The sequence below is a fragment of the Pholcus phalangioides genome, unplaced genomic scaffold (assembly GCF_987345545.1).
Source record: "Pholcus phalangioides strain wild (caught in Gottingen) unplaced genomic scaffold, Ppha-v1.0 ptg000015l_1, whole genome shotgun sequence".
NCBI classification, from domain to species: domain Eukaryota; kingdom Metazoa; phylum Arthropoda; class Arachnida; order Araneae; family Pholcidae; genus Pholcus; species Pholcus phalangioides.
Window position 1 is genome coordinate 19,298,905 of NW_028301608.1, and position 21,751 is coordinate 19,320,655.

At 35.2% G+C, this 21,751-nt stretch overlaps 2 protein-coding genes across 3 annotated transcripts; both read left to right on the plus strand.

Moving 5' to 3' along the window:
- The first annotated feature begins 164 nt into the window (after window positions 1–164).
- eIF2Bgamma (eukaryotic translation initiation factor 2B subunit gamma) lies at window positions 165–5,088 on the plus strand. 2 transcript variants are annotated; one of them, XM_089243102.1, is made up of 2 exons: window positions 165–261; window positions 3,709–5,088. In XM_089243102.1, the coding sequence occupies exon 2, from the start codon at window positions 3,732–3,734 to the stop codon at window positions 5,052–5,054; it is 1,323 nt and encodes a 440-aa protein (XP_089099228.1). In that variant the 5' UTR covers window positions 165–261; window positions 3,709–3,731; the 3' UTR covers window positions 5,055–5,088. The 2 variants fall into 2 exon arrangements, with proteins under 2 accessions (XP_089099228.1, XP_089099229.1); XM_089243103.1 differs by having other exon boundaries at window positions 175–261; window positions 3,713–5,088.
- A 1,999-nt stretch (window positions 5,089–7,087) lies between these two features.
- LOC149075619 (isocitrate dehydrogenase [NAD] subunit gamma, mitochondrial-like) lies at window positions 7,088–18,332 on the plus strand. The gene is made up of 12 exons (XM_089243104.1): window positions 7,088–7,230; window positions 9,249–9,299; window positions 10,278–10,381; window positions 11,080–11,195; window positions 11,333–11,390; window positions 12,296–12,428; window positions 12,560–12,693; window positions 12,821–12,923; window positions 13,100–13,246; window positions 14,425–14,519; window positions 15,317–15,377; window positions 16,010–18,332. The coding sequence occupies exons 1-12, from the start codon at window positions 7,144–7,146 to the stop codon at window positions 16,097–16,099; spliced, it is 1,179 nt and encodes a 392-aa protein (XP_089099230.1). The 5' UTR covers window positions 7,088–7,143; the 3' UTR covers window positions 16,100–18,332.
- The last annotated feature ends 3,419 nt before the right edge of the window (window positions 18,333–21,751 follow it).

The following is a 21,751-nucleotide window of genomic DNA, read 5'->3' on the forward strand; positions in this document are numbered from 1 at the left end:
AACTCAGAAAAAAAATTCAGCAGAACTATAAAATATAATTGAGCACATATTATAGGCAAAAGAAAGATAATTATAAAAATGAAATTCCTGAATTTAGTGGATGAAAATTATTTTCATCAGTATTTCCGCATTTTTCTCTGAGACGAGTGTGTCAAGTAGTCAAAGTCGTCTCAAGCTAGTCACTCGTGAGTTGGTAAATAAAAAAATAAAAAAAATCTACCAGATTTATTACTCAATTGATCCAAATTTCCATTAAGCTTGGTAAAATATTTTATTTACTGGATTTTATGTTTTTCTCTTTGTTTTTGTCTCGCTTAAAAGTGATGGCCACATAGAAATTACGCAATGTCATTGAGTCATTGCTAGATGGCCAGTCCCTCAACATTGTAACCATAATTGAATGGCTTTTTGCTATATTCATTATTATCCCTAATTTGTACCAATTTAACATTTAACTGATTATATCATGTGAAGTGTTGATTAAAAATCCTTTACCTGCCAGATACGGTAAATACTGGCAATTCGTAGATCACTTGTAGTAAAGTACTCAATCAATGTGAGGTCACAAAGTAAATATAACTAAACTCTCAGTAGCTCATAATATGAGACTTTGGAGTTGACATTGTGGGAAAGGGGGGTAAAAAGTCAATGTACTGAGTTATAAAGATTAGGTTTGTAATTATACGCAATTGTTGCTTTTCCAATGTATAAATGCCATGAAAGAGAGGCAAGCAATGTCTTTTGTATCATAAGTTAGTTACATACGTATACTGTCTCACAACAAATAGACTTTCCCTTCCCACTGTGTAATGCACATGTGTAATGATGAAAAAAAAAGAATAAGTGACTGTGTGGTCTGATGTTGTACTTACAACGTTCTTAAACAGAAGAAGCAGAGCTGGATAATGATTCACTTTATAAGAGGTTGTATGGTAGTACAGTGTCATTGTCATTAGCCGGTGTACAGTCATGTGCTTGTTTCATGTTCTCGATAGCAAGCACTGACAAGAACATGAAACAAGCACAACTTTGACACCTGAGCACAACATGGATATGTTAGGGCCATGCACACACACACACACAGGTTCCTCCATGTACTGATTCATTATTAAACTCTGCAGAAGAATGTGTGTGAGGTGTGCGAATGCAAGCTAATCTCCCTGTTAAAAATTTTCGCCACAGAGAACAACAGGCCTATGACAGTACAAATATTCAATCATTACTCTTCGAATCCTCGCAATTTGAAATATGCAGCACTGAAAAATCAGATACAACACACGTACTTAGGCTGTTAGATACCCATACACACACACTTCCAACACAACTCGATCTGTAAATAAATTGCTCAAGGTAAAAAGCCAGAGTTGTGTTCGGTTTGAAAGAAAGAAAGAATTGTTTATATATGGTGGCAGTCATGTAAGCATCGGAGGAGCTTCATTTCACAAAGGTGGTGGTCAGCCAAAGTTGGTTTTCTGTGATTATCCAACTTGGAGGTGGTCATTTGAGCTAGTGTCCCACTTAAAAATGTCTCTTAGCAGACAGCAGACACTCAACCTCGCCGCTGTGGTCATAGTGACAGACTCGTGCCACTGTGGTGGTGGAGTGGTCATAGTGACGGACTCGTGTCACGGGGACCCAGGTTCGAGCCCCACCGTCGCTACAGTGGTGGTCGGCTGAAGTTGGTTTTCTGTGGTTCCCAACTTCGAGGCGCAAATGCGAGCCGATCTCCCCGTTAAAAAGTCTCGCCACAGAGAGCAACAGGCCTACAAACAGTACAAATATTCAGTCACTACACATCACTCACTTCACTTTTGAGATATAGATGGCAGCACTGAAAAATCATACACAACACTAGATACGCACTCAGACTGTTAGGTACACACACTTACAATTCCGGCACAACTCACTAGGTAGTAAATTGCCTATGGCGATAGACCTGAGTTGTGCTCGGTTTGAAAGAAAGAAAGAAGTGACAGACTTGCATCGCAGGGACCTGGGTTCAAGCCCCACCGTCACCACAGTGGTGGTCGGCTGAAGTTAGTTTTCTGTGGTTCCCAAATTTGAGGCGCAAATGCGAGCTGATCTGCCCAGAAAAAAGTCTTGCCACAGAGAGCAAAGACCTACAAACAGTACAAGTATTCAGTCATTACACTTCACTTCTGAAATATAGATGGCAGCACTGAAAAATCAAACACAACACTAGATATGCACTCAGACTGTTAGGTACACACACTTACACTTCCAGCACAACTCATTAGGTAGTAAATCGCCCATGGCGATAGACCAGAGTTGTGCTCAGTTTGAAAAAAAAAAAGACTCTCAAGAGCAGAATATGCCAAAATCTGTAACATATGTCACGGAACAATCTGGGAGAATTTTAAGAGAAATGCAGAAAACACTATTATGAGGATTTTTGCTGCAGAACATTTCAGAACGTTTTGAAATGAAATTTTACATTTTACTGCAGAACATTTAGAAGTCAGCCAAGGGCTTATTGCAGAACAATACAAAACATTCTGCTTTGGGGCTTTCAACGCAATACCTACAAAATGGAAAAACTTGAGCATATTCTATTTTCACTTCCGATCCGGGAGCAAGATTTCACAGTTTAAACATTGATTGGAGTGCAGTGTGGTCAGTAATAGTAGTAGTAGCAGCAGTTCTATTTAAACATACATTATGCACTCTTCAGACATTATAAATATGTTAAGTAGACACATACAAACATATGCACAGCACTTTCTGGCATACACCAGACAATTTGTCAGAAATTCCTCCTTCTTAGAATGTGTGTGGTTTTGTAGCAGAAATGAAATGCAGGGTTTAAGTTAGATAAAAAATTTCTTTCCCAAAAATGCAAAAAAAAGCTTTAGATAAATGCTAATGATTGATGGATGGATGTCTACTCGTTTTGTACCTCCTGTACGCTTTTTTGCGAAAGTGGCTACTTCTTTCGCATTCTAAGATTTTCTTTTCAATTTTGAAAAAAATTTGACCGTAGCTTAAATGTCATCAATGATTTTAGGAGATGTGCATGCATTTACATCTTCCTACAAAACACAAGCAAAATCGGTGCAAATGAATGCTCAAGTGTATGCAGCACACGATGGGACTGATTTGTTGAATTCCTTGGGGTTGGAAAGAGTGTTCTACCATCATTCACACACTCAGGATTTAAGTTTCTGCAGTTCTAGGTCTTGGAGAAAGTATCTCTTAAGAGTCTTTGCTCTTTTTGTCATTTCACATGTGCATGTTGTGAAAGTGGAAAGTTAACTTGCTGCAAGAAAGGGTAGATGCGGTGTAAATAACAACATTGTGCCTAGTTCCAGTGCATTCCATTTTTACAGCAGTGTCACCACTGTTTTTAAAAAAAATGAGAAAAAAAAACGACTCATGTATCTTATACAAATCAAGTTTTTTTCCAACTGAGGTTTCTTATATGAAATGATAAATTGAAATTGGTTGGCCAAATTAAGGTGCGAGATCCAGTTACTATGGACCTATTATTCATAATATGACATTTAGACTTGTATTCCAGTGGAAAAAGCTAAGGCAATATGAAATATTATGCTAATAAGCTTAATGGTGTTCTGCTTCTGCAGTATTTTTTTTTTATGAACAATGCTTTAAGTTTTCAAAGTCTGAACAGTGTTAAATCTCATATAATATCATCCTATTTTCTAATTGTTCATTCTTGTCTATTCGAAGGCAGATTTGTCATTTCCTCAACGATGAGTATTCAAGCAGTGGTTATGGCCGCCGGTTGTGGATCTCGTATTATGGAGATCACGTCCACTATTCCCAAATGCCTGATGCCAGTTGGTAATGTTCCGCTAATTAAGTGCTGTCTTCATGCTTTGAAAGCAGCTGGGATTCATGATATTATAATCATAGTTTCCGAGCCTGAAAGGTTGAGAATTCAGGAGGCTCTAGAAAAACTCAACATCAAAGTAGATTTAGCAAGTGTTCCTAAAAATGATGACTGGGGCACTGCTGATAGTTTGAGACACATTAAGGATAAAATCCATTCTGATGTAATTGTGGTCAGCTGTGATTTAGTTACTAATTTCGACTTTAAGAAATTGATTGTGTTTCACAGAAAATATGATTCTTCTTTAACTATCTTGCTTGCTAATTTTTCAAAAACCATGGCCAACCTTCCAGTGCCTGGTCACAAAGGGAAGCATACTCAGGAAAAAGATATCATAGGTATGGATGATATTGGAAGGTTGATATTTTTCAACTCTGAAGCTGATTTTGAAGACGGGGTGCCTGTAAAGCTATCCACTATGGCTCGGCACCCACTTATTAAAGTTCGTAGCGACTTGCTTGATTCACACTTGTATATAATGAAGAAAAGTGTGATGGACTTTATTTTCAACAGCAAAAACTTGTCGACTTTGAAAGGGGAGTTCCTTCCTGTTATCGTCAGTAGTCAGTTCAACAAGAAATATGCCGTAGATCAAATAGATTCTAAAACTACACCAAGTTCTCAGAACATCGATACAGATTCTATGGACTTGAAAAAGATGGCTCTAGAATTGTCGTCTTGGAACATGAATGCCAAATATTTACAAGAAAGCTACCTGAATGATCCCCTTAAATGTTTTGCTTATGTTGATACTGAGAGTTTTTGTGTGAGAGTGAACACATTAGTTGCTTATGCGGACGTTAATAAACACATGTCCTCGAGTATAGAATCTATCATGGGTGTTCCACGTAAACCATTACCTTTTCCTAAATCTCAGGTTGATCCAGGAAGTATCGTTGGAGATGAATGCGAATTATTGACAAAGTCTTCAGTCAAACAGTCTGTTGTTGGTGCCCATTGTCACCTGAACGAAAAAGCAAAGGTTTCTCATAGTATTGTGATGGATAATGTCACTATCGATGCAGGATCTGTTATTCAGAACAGCATCATATGCAATAATGTTCGGATAGGAAGTGGATGTGAACTGAAAAATTGTGTTGTCGGTTCAGAGCAGGTTATTAATGACGGAACCAAACTCAGCAATGAAGTAGTTCAAAGGGCTTATGAGCTATTGAACATCTGAGGTTCTAATAAAATTAGATGTTTGCCTCACTGTATGTGCCTTGTATTTTTATTTATTTTGGTCTTCGATCACTACAATTTATGAGATTCATTTGTCGAGGGGAACTCCATGCGAAACACTCAAATGCTGCTTGATAAATCCGGGTATAGACACTAAACTTTTTTTTATATGTGATTGTATGATTGGAATAAAAGGATGACACAAAACTTTCAGATTTCATGTCAGCCTGAGGTGGTGTCATTTTGTCCCAGAAAAGTTAAAAATAATTATCTGAGTTTTTTTGTTTAATACAATTGTCTATTGCAACAGATTTATTTCATAAAATTGTATTTAATATGAAATTAATTATCATAATATAAAAATAATAGGAAAATGTTTGTATTTGCAAAAAAAAAAAAAAAAAAAAAACTTGTCAGCTTTTACATGAAATTCTTTAGATGAGTAAGTGTTGGGCTTTCCTAATATAAGCAACTTATCATGAACCATTTTCTATCCACTGTTGTATGAGGGTCTCCTCTAAATCTTTCTATCAATTATAGTAAGTGGAAGTGAGTTTTACATTTTGTTTTAAAATTCAGTGATTAAATTTTCTGCAGTAACTTATCCCATAGTTCATAAAAGGTTGAAATTTCACGTGTTGCCCCCCCCCCCCCACGATGATAAAAGCTTGAAGTTTTTGCTTTATAAATTTTATATCTGAGGGGGACAAAAAGCTCATCATACACAAGGTAGGTTCCGGATATTTTTTGAGTGTAAAGTGATTAATATTTTGGTGATAAAAAAAAATCGCTCTTGTTCAGTGCGGCCGCGTAGTCAGCGGAATTCAAATTCCGGCCTTGACCATATATTAGCTTTCATTGGAGAGCTCATAATGATCAGGTAATTGTCTCTGGGAGTTACCCAGTATTCCCAACGTAACGCCGTTGGATTAATGTCGGGGAAAGCAGGTGCAAGAAAAATTGAAAAATAATGCCGGCAGACCACAACTAAAACGAAAATTTACTCTTTCTACTGGGGGTAGTGACCATTTCTCCGCACCCACCACCCGCTATTTTGAACATAAATACAATGAATTTGGTGCCCCTCCTGTTTCAGCAACCGGGGCACCAGATCCTCCCTGCCTGTGTGAGAACGATTGCATTCACGTGACCGCCGATGGGGATCGCAACCCACACTTTGGAAATCACTTGGGCGTAAAAGTTCCGGTATTGGAAACCGCAACCCACACTTTGGGAATCACTTGGGCGTAAAAGTTCCGGTATTGGAAACATCAGAGGCGACGGGGGATGAGGGGACTCTCGAACCCAATATTTCTGTTCATAGGTGGAGATAGACTTGGAAGTCTGAGGGGGAAAGGTCATTATTGCTGAGAGGGCACGGTGATGATGATGATGTCAATTCATATACACATATACATTAGATCTGCCTACTCCACTTTTGATGCTGGAGAGGGGGGCAATTCCGCCCCGTATCTCCGCCCATGTTTCTGTTGGTTATGATAGAAATGGTGGAGGGGGGAGGGGGAGCTGACGCCTGTGGAGCCATTGATGTAGCAAAAATATTCCGCCACTGTGGTGGTCATAGTGACAGGCTCGCATCGTGAGGACCCGAGTTCGAACCTCACCTTCGCCACAGTTGTGGTTGGCTGAAGTTGGTTTTCTGTGGTTCTCGAGGCAGAGCCGATCTCCCCGTTAAAAAGTCTCGACACAGGGATCAACAGGCTTACAATGGTACAAATATTGAATCAACACTTCACTTATGAAATATAGATGGCAGCAGTGATAAAATCAGACACAACACTAGATACGCACTTACGCTTCCGGCAAAACTCATTTGGTAGTTAATTACCCATGGCAATAGGCCGGAGTTGTGCCAAGTTTGAAATAAAGAAAGCAGAAATATTCTGAATCCCCTTGAGATACCAGTTATACAGGCGCCTTAATTCTTACTATGGCCACCACCACAATGTAACTCTGACGTCATTAAACATGCATAGTTAGTTGTTTTTCTGCTCTACTCCTGTATATATAGTATTTTAGAGTTGGCAACAGTCCTCGATACCGTCGTCTACTCGTTGTAAACAAAAATAATGTTGAACTCGGGATTTTGTCGATTTTTAACGGGAAAGCAATTGAAACAAATCGCACCCGTCGCTGGGCTCCTCGCCAAAACAGAGGTGACGCATTTTTCACTTTTATTTCTTCCCCCATATTTTAAAAAACATACCTTTATACAATCCCACCAACTATTTTATTCTAATTAAAGGTCACCTTGTTTAAATTAGGTTAAATATTAGACAAATCGTTCTCTTATCCAAGTGGTATTTGTTTATTTGTTGGTCTTTTCATCGCAACTGTTGGATTGTTGTCACGTGTTTCAAAATACCCGAGGGAATTGTTTTGAATCTCAATTAGTGTGCCGCGGAATACATTAGGCTTCCGTGAGAAGCATCCCGGGGTGCCACGAAATATTTAATATTCCAATCGGGAGCGTCTCGGAAGCGTTATAGACCTTTGGTTGCTCTGCTCCTTGTTACAAAACACATTGGGTGCTCTGTTTGAATTTCATGTAAAAAATATTAAATTTTGAATAAAATTCAGGAGAGTGCTCAGATCTGCCCTACAAAATCCCCCCCCCCGCCCAGGGGTGGTGCAAACTTAAAAAAAAATCTAATAATGTAACAATGCATAGTTGGATAGGGTTGAACACCACCACTACCTTTCACATTTGTTACTACTACTTTACTACACACCAACTCCAGTCATATGGCAATTTCTACCGGTGGAGTTGGGTGGAAAATGAAAGCGCCATCTATTGAAGGAAAGTAAAGAACTTGTTCCAGATGTTCTTGTCCAGGTTCAAACCTGTGGACATTAGCGGCAGCCTTCATAGTGGAAGACGAGCATCTAACCACTGCATTGCACCACTCATGCTATTTGATACTGCTGGCAAGTTTCCATAAAAATATGCAATATGCACAGTAAATGTAATAAATCGGTTATGAAACGTAATAACCAGTACCTGTGCATACTTACCAATCGTTTTGATAAGTTTGATAGATTTATATTTTTTTACCTGCGAATATGTATAATACCCAAGTGTCATTTGTAAATTTCATAAATACTTGAAATTTATTGCCTTTTCATGTGGTTATACATACCCTAGTGTAATTGATGAATTTGATAAATGTGAAAAAAATTCCAAATGAGTATAGTATGTGTCGTGAATGTATAGTCGGACCCTGATATAATGATATCAATGCCATCTTTTTTTAAATTTCATCTCATAATACAATTGGTCCCACTTATAACGTTCCTGCTTGGAATGTTTTCCCACTTGGTAGAACCAATTTCCATATTCCAGACTCAATTTAATTCTCATTAAGATTCAGCGTTTAAAGCGTTTTCCCATTTACAATGTTTTTCATGATGGTTTTTGAAAAACTTAATAAGCGGGATGCACTGTAATGGTGAACTGTCTCTGTTAACAATAAATGTCTTTTCACGCATTATAACTAGAATATTTTTTCCTAAGTTAGTGTGTTTTTTTCAAGTGTATGTTTTTAGTAAGTGTTATCATAGCTTCTACACATCATAAATTTCTCTAGAATTTTGGCGAACTATGCTTCTATTTGTTTGATGCATTTGTGACTCAAGTACAGGGTGATTATAATTAAAGTTCCCATACTCAGAGTAGTTTTTCTTACAAACTGCTCATCCGAATGCAACCAAAAGTGGTGTTTCTTGTATTGAATTTTCCTTTTCTTTTTTTCCATGGTCCATATATGCGTATGTGTAAAGTTTCAATGGAATACGCCCTCCAGAATGGGCGCTACATAGGTCTGAGCAGTGTCAGTAGGTATACCGAAATTCTGTCTATTCTGGGTAGAAGTATTTCATTGAAACTTGGTATATATATACACTATGTGTTCCATAGAAAAATATGAAATGCAATAAAGAGCATCAATTTTTATATATTTTTTTAAAAATTTGGCTGCATTCGGATAAGCAGTTTGTGAGAACAACTACTCAGAGTATGGGAACTTTAATTATGATCACCCTGTATATTTCATATACACTTGAACAAAAAGAATTTCCGCAAAGTTTTGTAATTGATGAATTTAAAATAAGTTCAACATATCATGTCATCTTTATGTATTAGTTTCTTTATGGAGGACTTTGTGTTACTTTTCAGGGTAATGTGAAGCCGTCATATGGAAATAGAAATGATATTACCACCTTTCCAGTAAGTAATTTTTTTCAGTTTGAAACAATACACTGATTTCCATGAAATATACTGTATTTTCTAGTTTTCCGTACATGGTTTTTAAAATCTGTGGTAGAAATCTAGGTAGTAGGGATCCCTAAAGCAGAATCTAGGGTGCAACTAAATACTTTGTCAGCTGGTACGAGCACACATTTTGGCACCCCAGTGTAATGTAGAAGGTGCAATAGAAAGGTGAATTGGTGCCCTGCCCCCACAGTGCCCAGGATCAGATCTGCCTTCCCCATCTAGTTGCGGTCCTGGCAGAATAAATCAAAAATTGTGAAGTATGTCACAGAACAATCAGTTCTCCTGCAGAAAAATCTTAAGAAGAATTATAAAAAAATTAGGGCAGGCTGTGTCATAGACACGGCCGTGAATTTTTCTTTCTTCTTTAGATGGTGTAGCCTAAACAAACCATCAGAAAACTGTCAACATTCAAGAGCTTTGTACCACTGTAGCCCGAGGAGAAGGATATTGTGATTCAATATGCAAATTGGATGCTAGAATCATCAATCCGTTGTGCTGATGTCATCGAGACATCATAATCCACTATGTATAGGACTATATAGGGAAGATCTTATGTGCTGTGGTATATAAGATATATCACGACGCTGGTTGCTCATGAATCAATGTCTGTTTAACTTAACCATTCGTAATGTTTCGCATCGTGTTATACAAATGTTAAATTAATTCATTTTAAACCAAAGCATTTCCGCCTCATCAAATTCATAACTACAGGATTTGTTATTACTACACTAATTTTAACACACTGCCTTTCAAAGACAGACAGCAATCAACTGGCGGCAATATGGAGGTTACTTTCACAACAGACCAGTTAATGCATGCACAAACAAACCAGTATTGTCAATCACTTCAATACACAATAGACCCTTAATTTTAAATTGCACCTCATTTTTTTCCCCATGCCAGAAACATTTAATTGTTCTTTCTTCATAGGCAAACAGGCTTAAAGCTAAGTATGGTGGCCGCTTTATGGTTACAATGCTGCCTGGTGATGGAATTGGGCCTGAGCTTCTTGGACATGTAAGAGAAGTTTTCCGGTAAGTATTACTAAGGTGGAAACAGTTTATTGAATGAAACTGAATTTTATTTGAATGAAATCGATTTTTATTTTTTTTAAAATTTTGTACCAAATACACCACAAAAATATAGATTTTTTTCTTAAAATTTTAATTCTGGTCGATGAATTTTTTTTTTCGCAAGAAAAACTGAAGCTAAGTACAGTTGTACACTGTCAGACCAGACACGTCCCGGGCTCTGTCCCTTCCGGGATGTAAGCCCTTTACCTGTGTGGGTTGTACAGTTGTACACTGGCATTATATTATTTGTGCTTTAGTATTACCTTATTTGAACTTTGTATTCTCTGCATTGCAGAGATGGTAAACATAGTTTAGTCTAAAATGATTTGGTGAAGTGTTGCTTAAGAGTTGCACGTGAATCTGTTTATAATTTATTAGATGATATATTCAAGAGTATGTCAGAGATGGCCACTTTAAAATTACAATCATTGTTCACTTCATGTGAATCATCACATTCAAAGATTGACTTATTTTTCATAGAATTGTCATCCGAAAGTTCATATTTTTGTTTTCTCACATCTATATGAGACATCAGTGTGTGAAATTCAGTTTTTATTAAAAAATAGAGGGAATTTTTTTTTCCCTTAAATGTTCGAAAGATGTCTGTAAAAAATGGACGTTTGAAGTTTGTGTTCTTATTTTGTGTTTATTCTGTTCAGTGTTGGTGGTATACCAGTTGATTTTGAAGAAGTTCATTTGGATTCAACTGTTGAAAATGTTGATAACCTTGATGAAGCAATCATATCGGTTAAAAGGAATGGGTGTGCCCTTAAAGGTAAATTGCTGTTGAACCATTCAATAAAATTCTTTCTCTTCAATTCAGAATAAGTCCAAATCTGAATGTTTTTTTTTACTTTTTATTATTTACAGAAGTAATTACTTTTTTTAAAAAAGTGGGAATTTTTTTTTCAGGTAACATAGAAACGAGAGGCCACAATCCCCACTTCAAGTCCAGAAACGTCGAGCTTCGGTAAATTATTTTCCTTCTTGTACATTTGTACTTTAATCATGTTGAAAGGAGTAACAGTTCCCACCTCTCAACTATTAACTTTGTTAATGGTATCGAAAATTAAATAATAAGTTGTGAAATTATCTACTTGCCATAGTTTATCAAATAACTTCAACCTGGTTGACCAGTTTTCAAAGTATTGATATTTCTATGAATTGAAAATGTATGAATGTGCCCTGTTAAATTTTTTATTGTGAATCACGAGTCTAAGTTAGCAAGGGTGTGAAGTGATTGCAAAATTAAAGAAAAATGTATTTTGGCCGATTTCACGGAGCTTTCTAAAATTGGCATCATTTTTTTTAGAAATGACTTCAACTTTAACATTTTTCATTTTTAAAATGTTGTAACAGTTTGATGCCTAGCAAATCCAAAAGTTTTTTTCATTAAAGTATTTGGTTATAAAATTGTGAGAACTTTTTTTTCCTCTGGGGAAAATATAAGAAAAGATCCACAAAGAAAAATAATAATAAATGGAATAATAACTGAATAAAGCAAATAATTTTCGGTTATCTCCGATTATGTATTGAAAAATATTTTTTTTAGTTTCCAAGTTAGAAAATGTCTTTTTCATTTTTTTTACAATACACAGAAAGTTCATTGCTTGTAAGATGTACCCCTACACATAAATATGGTAGGTACTATAATACTTAGTCAATATGTCACATTCCTGCACTCAATAATCATTATATTCAAGCATGTTCTATTTTCATTTTAGATGCTAATAAAATGCCATATTAACGAATAACATTTAATTCAAAATTCATACTGTATATATATATATTGTTTTATTTTCGTCTTATTGATAAAAATTATTACAAAGTTTTATTAATCAGAATGTTGGCATTGATTTGTAAAATAATTTTTAGCTTGCAGTTGAATCTTTTTGTGAATGTTCTTCATTGCAAAAGCCAACCAGGAATCACCACAAGACACAAAGACATCGATATTGTTCTCATACGCCAGAATACTGAAGGTGAATACAGTTGTCTAGAACATGAGGTGCGTCACAGTCATCATTCGGTTAGGTTTTCGATGTACGCTGACAAAAGGATATTTCAATATATTTTCCATTAACTCGTTTAATTTTTTGTCTAAATGTTATCTTTAAAAAAACTTTATTTCTTGTTCAGGGTGTGCCAGGTGTAGTCGAGAGTTTGAAAATCATAACAAGAATAAAGTCTAAAGAGATTGCTCGTTATGCGTTTGAATATGCTACTCAGCATGGAAGGAAGAAAGTAACAGCTGTTCATAAAGCTAATATCATGTGAGTTTTCATTGTTTTTTTAGAGCAAAATGTGTATTCAAATATATTTCTCATCTACAGAGAAATATATCATATGCTTTATGATATTTTATTTAAAAATCACATATTTATCATTCTTGTGCTGTAGGAAGTTATCTGATGGGTTGTTTCTTCGAACTTGTGAAGAAATAGCCAAGGAATATCCAAAGATAAAGTTTGACAGCATAATCATTGACAACTGCAGTATGCAAGTAATTATAAAGCTGCTTATTATTATTTTTAAAGTTCCGTTTTTTTTATTTCAGCCACTATGGTAATAGTTTCATGTATTTGATTTTTTCTTTAATTTTACTTGTATAACTTGTTATCAAAATATTCATTCATTCATTTATTTTTTATATTAATTTATTTTATTTTATTTCTGCAGCTGGTTTCAAACCCAAATCAATTTGATGTATTACTTCTTCCAAATCTTTATGGAAACATAATAACTAATATCGCTTGCGGTCTAGTTGGTGGACCTGGAATTGCATCTGGTCAAAACTATGGTGAAGAATTTGCTGTGTTTGAAACTGTATGTACATTCGATAGCGTAAATTGTTTAAATATTTTCGTAATATTTAATATCAAAACTTGAATATTTTTGTTGAATTCAAGAGCTGATAATATTATATGAAACTTCTTAGATGATACACCATTTATCTTCAAATACAAGGAGCAATATATGAAAGCTTTCTGAGTACATGTATATATATACTCTAAAAGTTAGAGTTGATACTATTGTGGTCATATTATCAGTTTGACTTCGCTAGAATAATTTTTCTTGCTCCTGTGTCAGTGTAAAATATCTCCTCTGTGCATCAAGTAATGTGCACAGAGGAGGAACAAAGAGCAGTGGTGGAGGATGTGTCATGATCTGAAATTCATCAGAGGTTTTCATTGCAGTACAGGGACAGCACTCTACTTTGTAGAAGTGTGCATGATTGGCTGTAGGGATTTGCTAGCGAACAGCAGTTCACACAAAGTGCTTTGACACTTTGTGTGAATTGTGTTATACTGTTGTCAAATAAAGTATTCTTGTTGCATGGTAATGCACACCCATCCATGATCTTTCATATGCGTGAAATCATAACTGATTTGTTTTTCGAGGTATTGGAGCTTTCTCCTTACGGCCCAGATCTCACCCATTCTGACTATCATTTCTTTAGACTGCTTATAAAAGTTATCCTAGTTAAAAAATTTGATAACTGCACCCAGAATTGCAGAAAAATGCCAGGTTCTTTATCGTTTGAATATTTTGTCTTTAAATGCAAATGTTCAAAATTCTAGAAGTAGGAAAAAATAAATCTTCTTCCATAGTAGCCGTAATGATGGTAACAACCGAGTGACGCTGACTCCATAGCATCATGGGAGTATTTTAAAGTAGTTTATCACTGTTCCATTTGATGGCCATACCTGAAGGCGAAGAAAACTTGGTATTCCATATTACCAGACTATTCCATAAACCCTGCACTTCATATATATATATATTTGTACATCAAAACTTATATCAATATCTTTATTCATATTTCTTAATTGTGGCACTAACATGCGAATTAATTTATCTAGCTCTAATAGAAATTATTTATCAATTTAAGCTTGGAGATATTCACATTTACAATGTTTGAACATTGGCTTACAGTTTAAAAATATGCACTCAATGAAAACTGACACTGACAATGTGAAAACAAAACTTTAATATTCTACTCACAGGGCTCAAGAAATACTGGAAAAACAATAGCTGGAAAAAATATTGCCAATCCAATTGCAATGATCAATGCAAGTGTAGATCTATTGAAGCACCTTGGGTGAGGAATTTTTTTCTTTTTTATATTTATACTATGGTTTTTTTTTTTCAATTATTATCATGAAATATTGTATCATATTATTTATAATACCAAAAACACTTTTCTGTGCTTTAGATCAGCAATTCCCAAAATGATGATCCCGAAAGAATGGGTGGGGAGAATTTAAAAACCCCTTTTAAAGATGGAAAATGTTAATATAGCTTCTTTTGATACAGAATTTCTGTGTTTGTAAAAGGGAGTCACCAGCACAGCACATTCATACTCTTATGTGAAGAAATGAGAATGGAAATGGTTCTAAGGAAATAGATATTTTCTGGATATTACACTAAGGTGAACTCCGAAAGAAAAGTCATCTGGCCTCCCCCCCCCCTCCCCCCCGAGACTCAAACCCAGGCCCTCTTGCAAACCGGGCTAGCACGCTACCATCTACACCACTGGAGACATGACTCTGCTTTCCTTATTTCTAGGAAATGATTCCGTTGGAGATATTCACATACCTTTTTCCAGGAAGCTCAAACAGTTGGTAACATTTCATGTTTGCAAAAACTATTCATGCAATGCAATTTGCAATAGAAAATACCCTTTGGCGGTGAATGCCAGAACTTTTTTTTGCTCTAAATTTCTTTCCCATCCCTTTATTAAGACATTCCTAATGCCTCATAGCTTTTTAATTCATGGTTAAAACTGTAGACAGCTTAGATCAGAAAACACACCAACTTTAATTATAGACATCTTTTATTTATTATCTTAATGATGTCAATTATTTTCTCATCCCTCTTTGATTTTATTTATTCTAGATTAAATAAACACGCAAAAATCCTTGATGATGCAATTTACCAAACAGTCAATGTTGATAAGGTAATTCTGTTTTGTTACTACCATTACTTTTATTAGGCAGATCAATATTAGATGCAATATTAAAACTATTTTGTTAAAAATTCCATATAGCAGGCATCTTCAACCTGTTGCTCACGAGCACCACAGTGCTTCCTGAAGCACCAGAGTGCTCAATGCTCGTGTCTGATTTTGTGCTCGCGAGCACTTGATCAACGCTCCAATGAAATTCCTTGTACAATTTGCGTTCTAGGATTGAAAGCATCCAGATTTAATGGATTTGTATGCTGGAAAGGGTGCTCTTCTTTTGATGATGGATACAGGGAATGCTTGCGAATAGAAAAAGGTTGAAGACCTCTGTCATATAGCTTATATATTTTTATTTTATGATAAATTTTTTAAATATTTTTTTGTATTATATTTTAGATTATGGATATTTTAATTAATGCATTTTACCGAAGAACTTTTTCAAATCATAAGGGATTGCTTACACAGTTTTTATGAGCTCTGAAAAATAAGGAAAAATTCAGACACATTCCAAGAAAATCCCATCACAAATTTCTCATACAAAAATTACTTTTATATAGAAATTTATTCTCTGTATAATGAGATTACCATGGCAGATTTTAATATTTTAATCTTAATTTTAATTATAGGTTCATACTCCTGATCTTGGTGGAAGTGCCACTACCACAGATGTTGTAGAAAATGTTCTTCGGATAGTTAAAGAGAAAACAACCTTATAGCTCTCATGAACTAATTATAGTTGAAGTGGTATAGCTTTCTCTATTCCTATGCAGTTTGATAAACGAGAAGATTACTTACGACATATGTAGAGATTCTTAGTATACCGGCAGTTTTATAGAAATTTTGAGTAATCGTATCTCATATGCAAATGGCTTTCATACAAATGACACTTTTATATCTCCTAGGTATATTGTGTTTTTCTTAAAAAGTATATTTTGTAAAATTTACACTTGTTTTTATCATTGTATAATTATAATATATAAAAGAAAAGTAACAGTAATACAGATATTTATTTTGTCCCACATTCTCTGAATATTTTCTGAATAATAATCAAAATTAAAACTGATACATAAGAGAGTTCATACATTTCTCATTTATATGGTTTTTGTATTTTCACATAATATCATTTTTATTCATCTTATAGTTTCAGAGATGTAATATTTTGCTTATCCAGTTGTAACTTATCACTTGGATTTGTCCATTGATCAACATGAATATTGGTGACTTGTTAATTTTTTATTTACTATTAATTTTAAAATAATTGAATTCAATTGCATATTTCCCTCATAAATTTTTTTGTAATGTTTTTTAAACTTTCTTTTTATGAATTTGTAAATTAGTAAATTTAGCAGTTTTGAAATAATACTCTGTAATCAAGTTTTCAAGTACAGTTGGGCCCAGATTATCCAAGTTAATGTGGACCAGATCTAACTTGAATAACCGTAACCTCAGGACCTACGGAATTTTGGAATCAAATGAAGTAGAGCTGTAAATGGTGTAAATTACATTTACACAAATGCTTGTTTATAATAACTATTCTATGTTAATGAAAAAAAATGCTCGCTTAAAAATGATGAAATAAACATAATGTGGTATAGTGTTATATATATATGAATTACTGAAATGTGTTACAATTTACAATATTTCACAAATGATGCACTGTACTTTGACAAATAGTCTTTCAATGATTTCTGTAGCACTCTTGAATGCTTTAGGAAGCACAGTGGTACTCATCCAGAGTCTTGCAAACTTATGTTTCATCTTTATCTTTCTCTGAAAAAAATAAACTTCTAGTGCCCGCATCGTTGAGGGTTGGAAATCCCTAAGGGCGGTATTCACTGACATGGTTTAAGCTATAGTCACAATTTTTTGATAAGAGATCGACACGGATTGGTTAAATTCAAGGTTTTAACCAATCGATGTTGATCTCTTATCCAAAAATTGTAACTATAGGTTTAAACCATGTCGGTGAATACGGCCCTAAGCCAACCCATAGCTGTATCTATTGTTTGTATAACTCCCTCCTGGTCCAGTTCCCCCTCACTCTGTGACAATCACACATTCTTCTGACAGATTTTTCCTGTGGACATTCTGTGACACTTGTCACAATGCAAGATGTTTCACCAGTTACTTTACTGCACTTAATTTTTAAAATCAATTGATGAAAAGTACCTCAGTTAATCAAGGTCTTACCATGTATAATTGTTTCTATAGTTGTAGTTTGTTACATAAATTTCTTTTATAGACAGCCATTTACAATGAGGGAAAAAAACTTTTATTTGTTAGCATATACCACTTAAAATTTTGGTCTATTGAAAGCAAGAGCCAATTTTTAGGGGGTGGGGGGGGAATTAGTTTTAGTGTAGGTATGGATATTTATGCAAAATTTGCTGTGATACATTAATCAGGCATTATTTTGATACAAAGATTCTCAAATCAACTACTAGTCAGAAGCCAATTTGTAAGAGTGATTTCAAAATTTATCTAAAGGATATTTTTTTTGGTGAATAAAACATCAAGTATAATTGCAATTATTGATTACAAGTTTATTGATGAAGAGATATTTATAAATGTGTACTAAATTTTCTAAAACCTTTCCTACAGTAGGTAATCTTGTTCTGGTGTTGTAACAATTGAACAAATATTTGTCTATACTTAATACTGCAGATATAAACGAAATGTATCATTTCTTAACTGTTATAAAATAAAGTTTATTCAATATAAAAGTTTCAAAGTTTGTGAATGATGGCTTTTCACAGATGCTGTAATTGTCTTAGAAGATCCCATTGGTCCATTTCTGGTATTTGTTAATATATTGCATATGTTACATAGTATTTAATAGTGGTTAAAAGCTTCACATATTTGATTGATGTGAAAAGAAAAAAATTCATCTGTATTTTGTTGTATCGACGTCTAATCAAATAATAAAATTAAAACCCATGAAAAGTAAAGTAAAAAAAAAGTATTACTAAAATGATTGATTTATGGTGGTGATATTTGTATGTGCAAACGATATTCTCCCTTCCTCTCTCTAGAACGTGTTGAATTTCTAGTAGGGGTAGATGGACCATAAAATGCTTATTCAAGACTATTGCAGAGCATGGTTAGTGAGTATGATATTGAATGAGTATTTTTATAATTATCTTCAAGATCATACATATATGTAACTACAGGATATCCATAATCAAAGAACCCTATTTCAAACTGCCCACAGCCAAAACCAGTCATCAGAAAGTTTGAAAGTTTATGGATGATGAAATTAAAGAGATGGGAATTTCTTTCAGCGGAAAATATATTTGTTTTAGTTCCAAATATCGCCATCAGAGGGCATATTAGTTGGAAACTGTACTATATATATTTTTTTTTTAACGTTACGTAGCAGCTGTTATAAAGCTTAACTTTCAAAGAGATATTTATATGTATCTACATTACAGAAATAATGTAAATATATCATTTTACCATAAAATGCTCGTCTACATTACAATCTATCATTTCATACTACTTTTGTGCATATAAACACTATTTTAGATATTGTTTTCAATGTGCTTGTGCTACTCACGATGACCTTAAGTTTATGAGATTGCGCTTTGTTCATAAAATTCTTTTATCAAAATACTGATTCCACAGTAGGTGCTCTATGGTCGCTGTGCAGTCCTCTCGTCCTGAGGATCCAGGTTTGAACCCCATTGATGACACAGTGGTGATCGGCTGAAGTTGGTTTTCTGCAGTTTTCCAGCTTCGAGGTGCAAATGCGAGTCGTCTCCCATTTAAAATGTCTCTCCGCAGAGAGCAGGCAGACTTACAACACAATACTGACATAACATGAAAATTCAAGCATTTCCATCTTTACTTCAGAAAATGGAAGACAGATGGCAGCATGAACACGAAACAAGCACAACTCTACAACATAGATACGTTAGGGCTACATATTCACTCAGAACACACATTCTCAGGCATGTGCTGATTTGTTAGAAATTCTGAAGAGGAATGTGTACGAGGTGCATGTATGGTTAAGTAGTAGTAGCTGCTCTATAGAAAATTCAGATTTTCAAGGGGATTCAAAAGACCCATTCAATGTTCAAAACCTCTGAAAAATGATAACAAAATTTGAAGGAACAGGATTGTTGTCTACTCAGCCCTTGACATGCTTAACATTTCCAACCACACACTTTGTTCAAATGCGAAACACGCCATCTTGCGATTTGAGATGGTAACTGAAAATTATGGCAATCATGTGGAACATGTTTAGCTGTATAAAAATTGTACAAGTTGAAAGTGGCTAAGTATATAATTGATTAATAAAACGCTTGCTAGTGGTGATGCTTGGAACTTTTTTAAGCTGAAAAAAATTCCCATCTCTATCCATAAAATTTCTTAACTTTCTAATGACTGGTTTCAGCTGTAGGCAGCTTTGAAAAAGTGTTTAATTATGGATAACCTGTACGAGTCAAATGTAAGTAAGAGCAAAGGGAAAAATATAGCGAAATAACGCTAGAAAAAAAAATTCATCAAATTTAGTCTCTTAACTACCTATTAAAAATTTTGAATTCACAAGTTTGAATTTCTGAAGGGTAGATTACTTACCCGAGGATGATGTTGCTATCCGTACGAAGGTTTTTAACAGCTGGCTGATGCGAATATATATTTAGGAAATAGAGAACATTCAACTGTGCCTTACGGGGAGTCGAACCCACGTCCTTTCACTTTCCGGGTGAACGCTGTAGACCAGTCATTCTCAACCGGGGGCCATATGGCCCCCTAGTGGTACTGGGATACTTCAAGGGGCCCACGGACGAAACCCCCCCTCTATATTAAATATAGTGTGAAAAACAAAAAATGATGAAAACCATATCAGGCCCCGGGCTGCAGCTCTGTCAGTCCCGCCTCATGTCCATAAGTGATCCCACCTTATGATCTTTTTATAGTAAAATTAATTTTGAAAATAAGTAGGAAATATGTAGGCTGTTTATTTCCAGCTAAGTATGGGACTACCATAGCATCACTTTGCCTAGGGGGGCCCATGATGTTGAGACGGTCCTGATAGAACTCGGGCTAGCATGGAAATCAATAAATTCTAGGCCAGTGGTCTGGAGGCCAATTTTCTTTACAAAATTTTAGTTCAGCATAAATTCACTGAAAAAATCATTTCAATACATATAAAAGATCTTGCTTCTAGATGAGAGGTGAAGACTCTGTGTGTAAGACAGGGGAGCCACGAGAAAAAAAAATATGGTTCAAAGGGGGCCACGGGCAAAAAAAGGTTAAGAAACACTGCTCTAGACCACAAAGGCAACGAATATCTCAATCTTTGGAGCTCGTGTGCACTGAACGGGACCGTACATGGACGGTTGGACCTAACTCAGGTCAAAGGTAGTTGAATTTTTTCTCTTTCTTAAATATATCTTCGCATCAGCTAGCTGTTATAAACCTCCGTATAGATAGCGGAAAGTGACATCCTCGGATAAGTCTCAATCTGGTGGCAGTGTCAGCAATTGTGAGCTTTGGCCTGAGTTAGGTCCGACCGTACATGGACGGTCGCGTTCAGTGCGCACGAGCTCCAAGGAAAGATGGAGATATTCGTTGTGCCTCTGTAGTCTAGTGCGGTCACCCGGGAAGTGAAAGGACGTGGGTTCGGTTCCCCGCAGGAGCAGTTAAATTTTCTCTCTCTCCTAAATATATCTTCGCATGGGTAGATTGCTGCAATTAGTTTTTTTTCTCAAATGAGAAGCTGAATCAATACGAGTTGATGAATCGCTCGACAGAACATTAAAAAGTTCCAACTGAATGTACCTGCAGACGAAAATAATGATTAATGTAAAGCTAAAAATATGCACATATCCATGTTTTTTTTTTTTTTTTTCACCAGGAAATGAATGCGTCAAAATCATTACCTCAAATTTATAATTATATTGCAGCAGCTCGAAAATTCTAGTGTTTTGAAATCCTAAAAACGAAGATGCCGCACTGCCTATGATGATCTCATGGATTACCATGAGCTTGGAGACTTAGATGAAGCGGACTAAAAAGTTTGAAACATTTTCTATTGTACATTGGCGCAAGCTATTCATTTTGCATGAAAATATAAGAATTTTTTCTTCAAAATGCACGGATTTTTTTTTGGGGTCATCTTATACACGGGTTTTCAATTTATTGCGGTTTTGGTGTTCCTGAAGTGGAGGGGGGGGGGGGAGGAACGGCTTATACACGAGTATATACGGTATTTAACTCGAATAAATTTGTCGTATTTGAATTTTTTATATGGATATGTTACGGTAAGACTCACTGCTGATTTGCTGTAGTAGATTTAAATGGAATTTTGCTCCTTATTTTCCGCTGATTGGTTATATTTTCTTGGTGAAAGCAATTGGCTG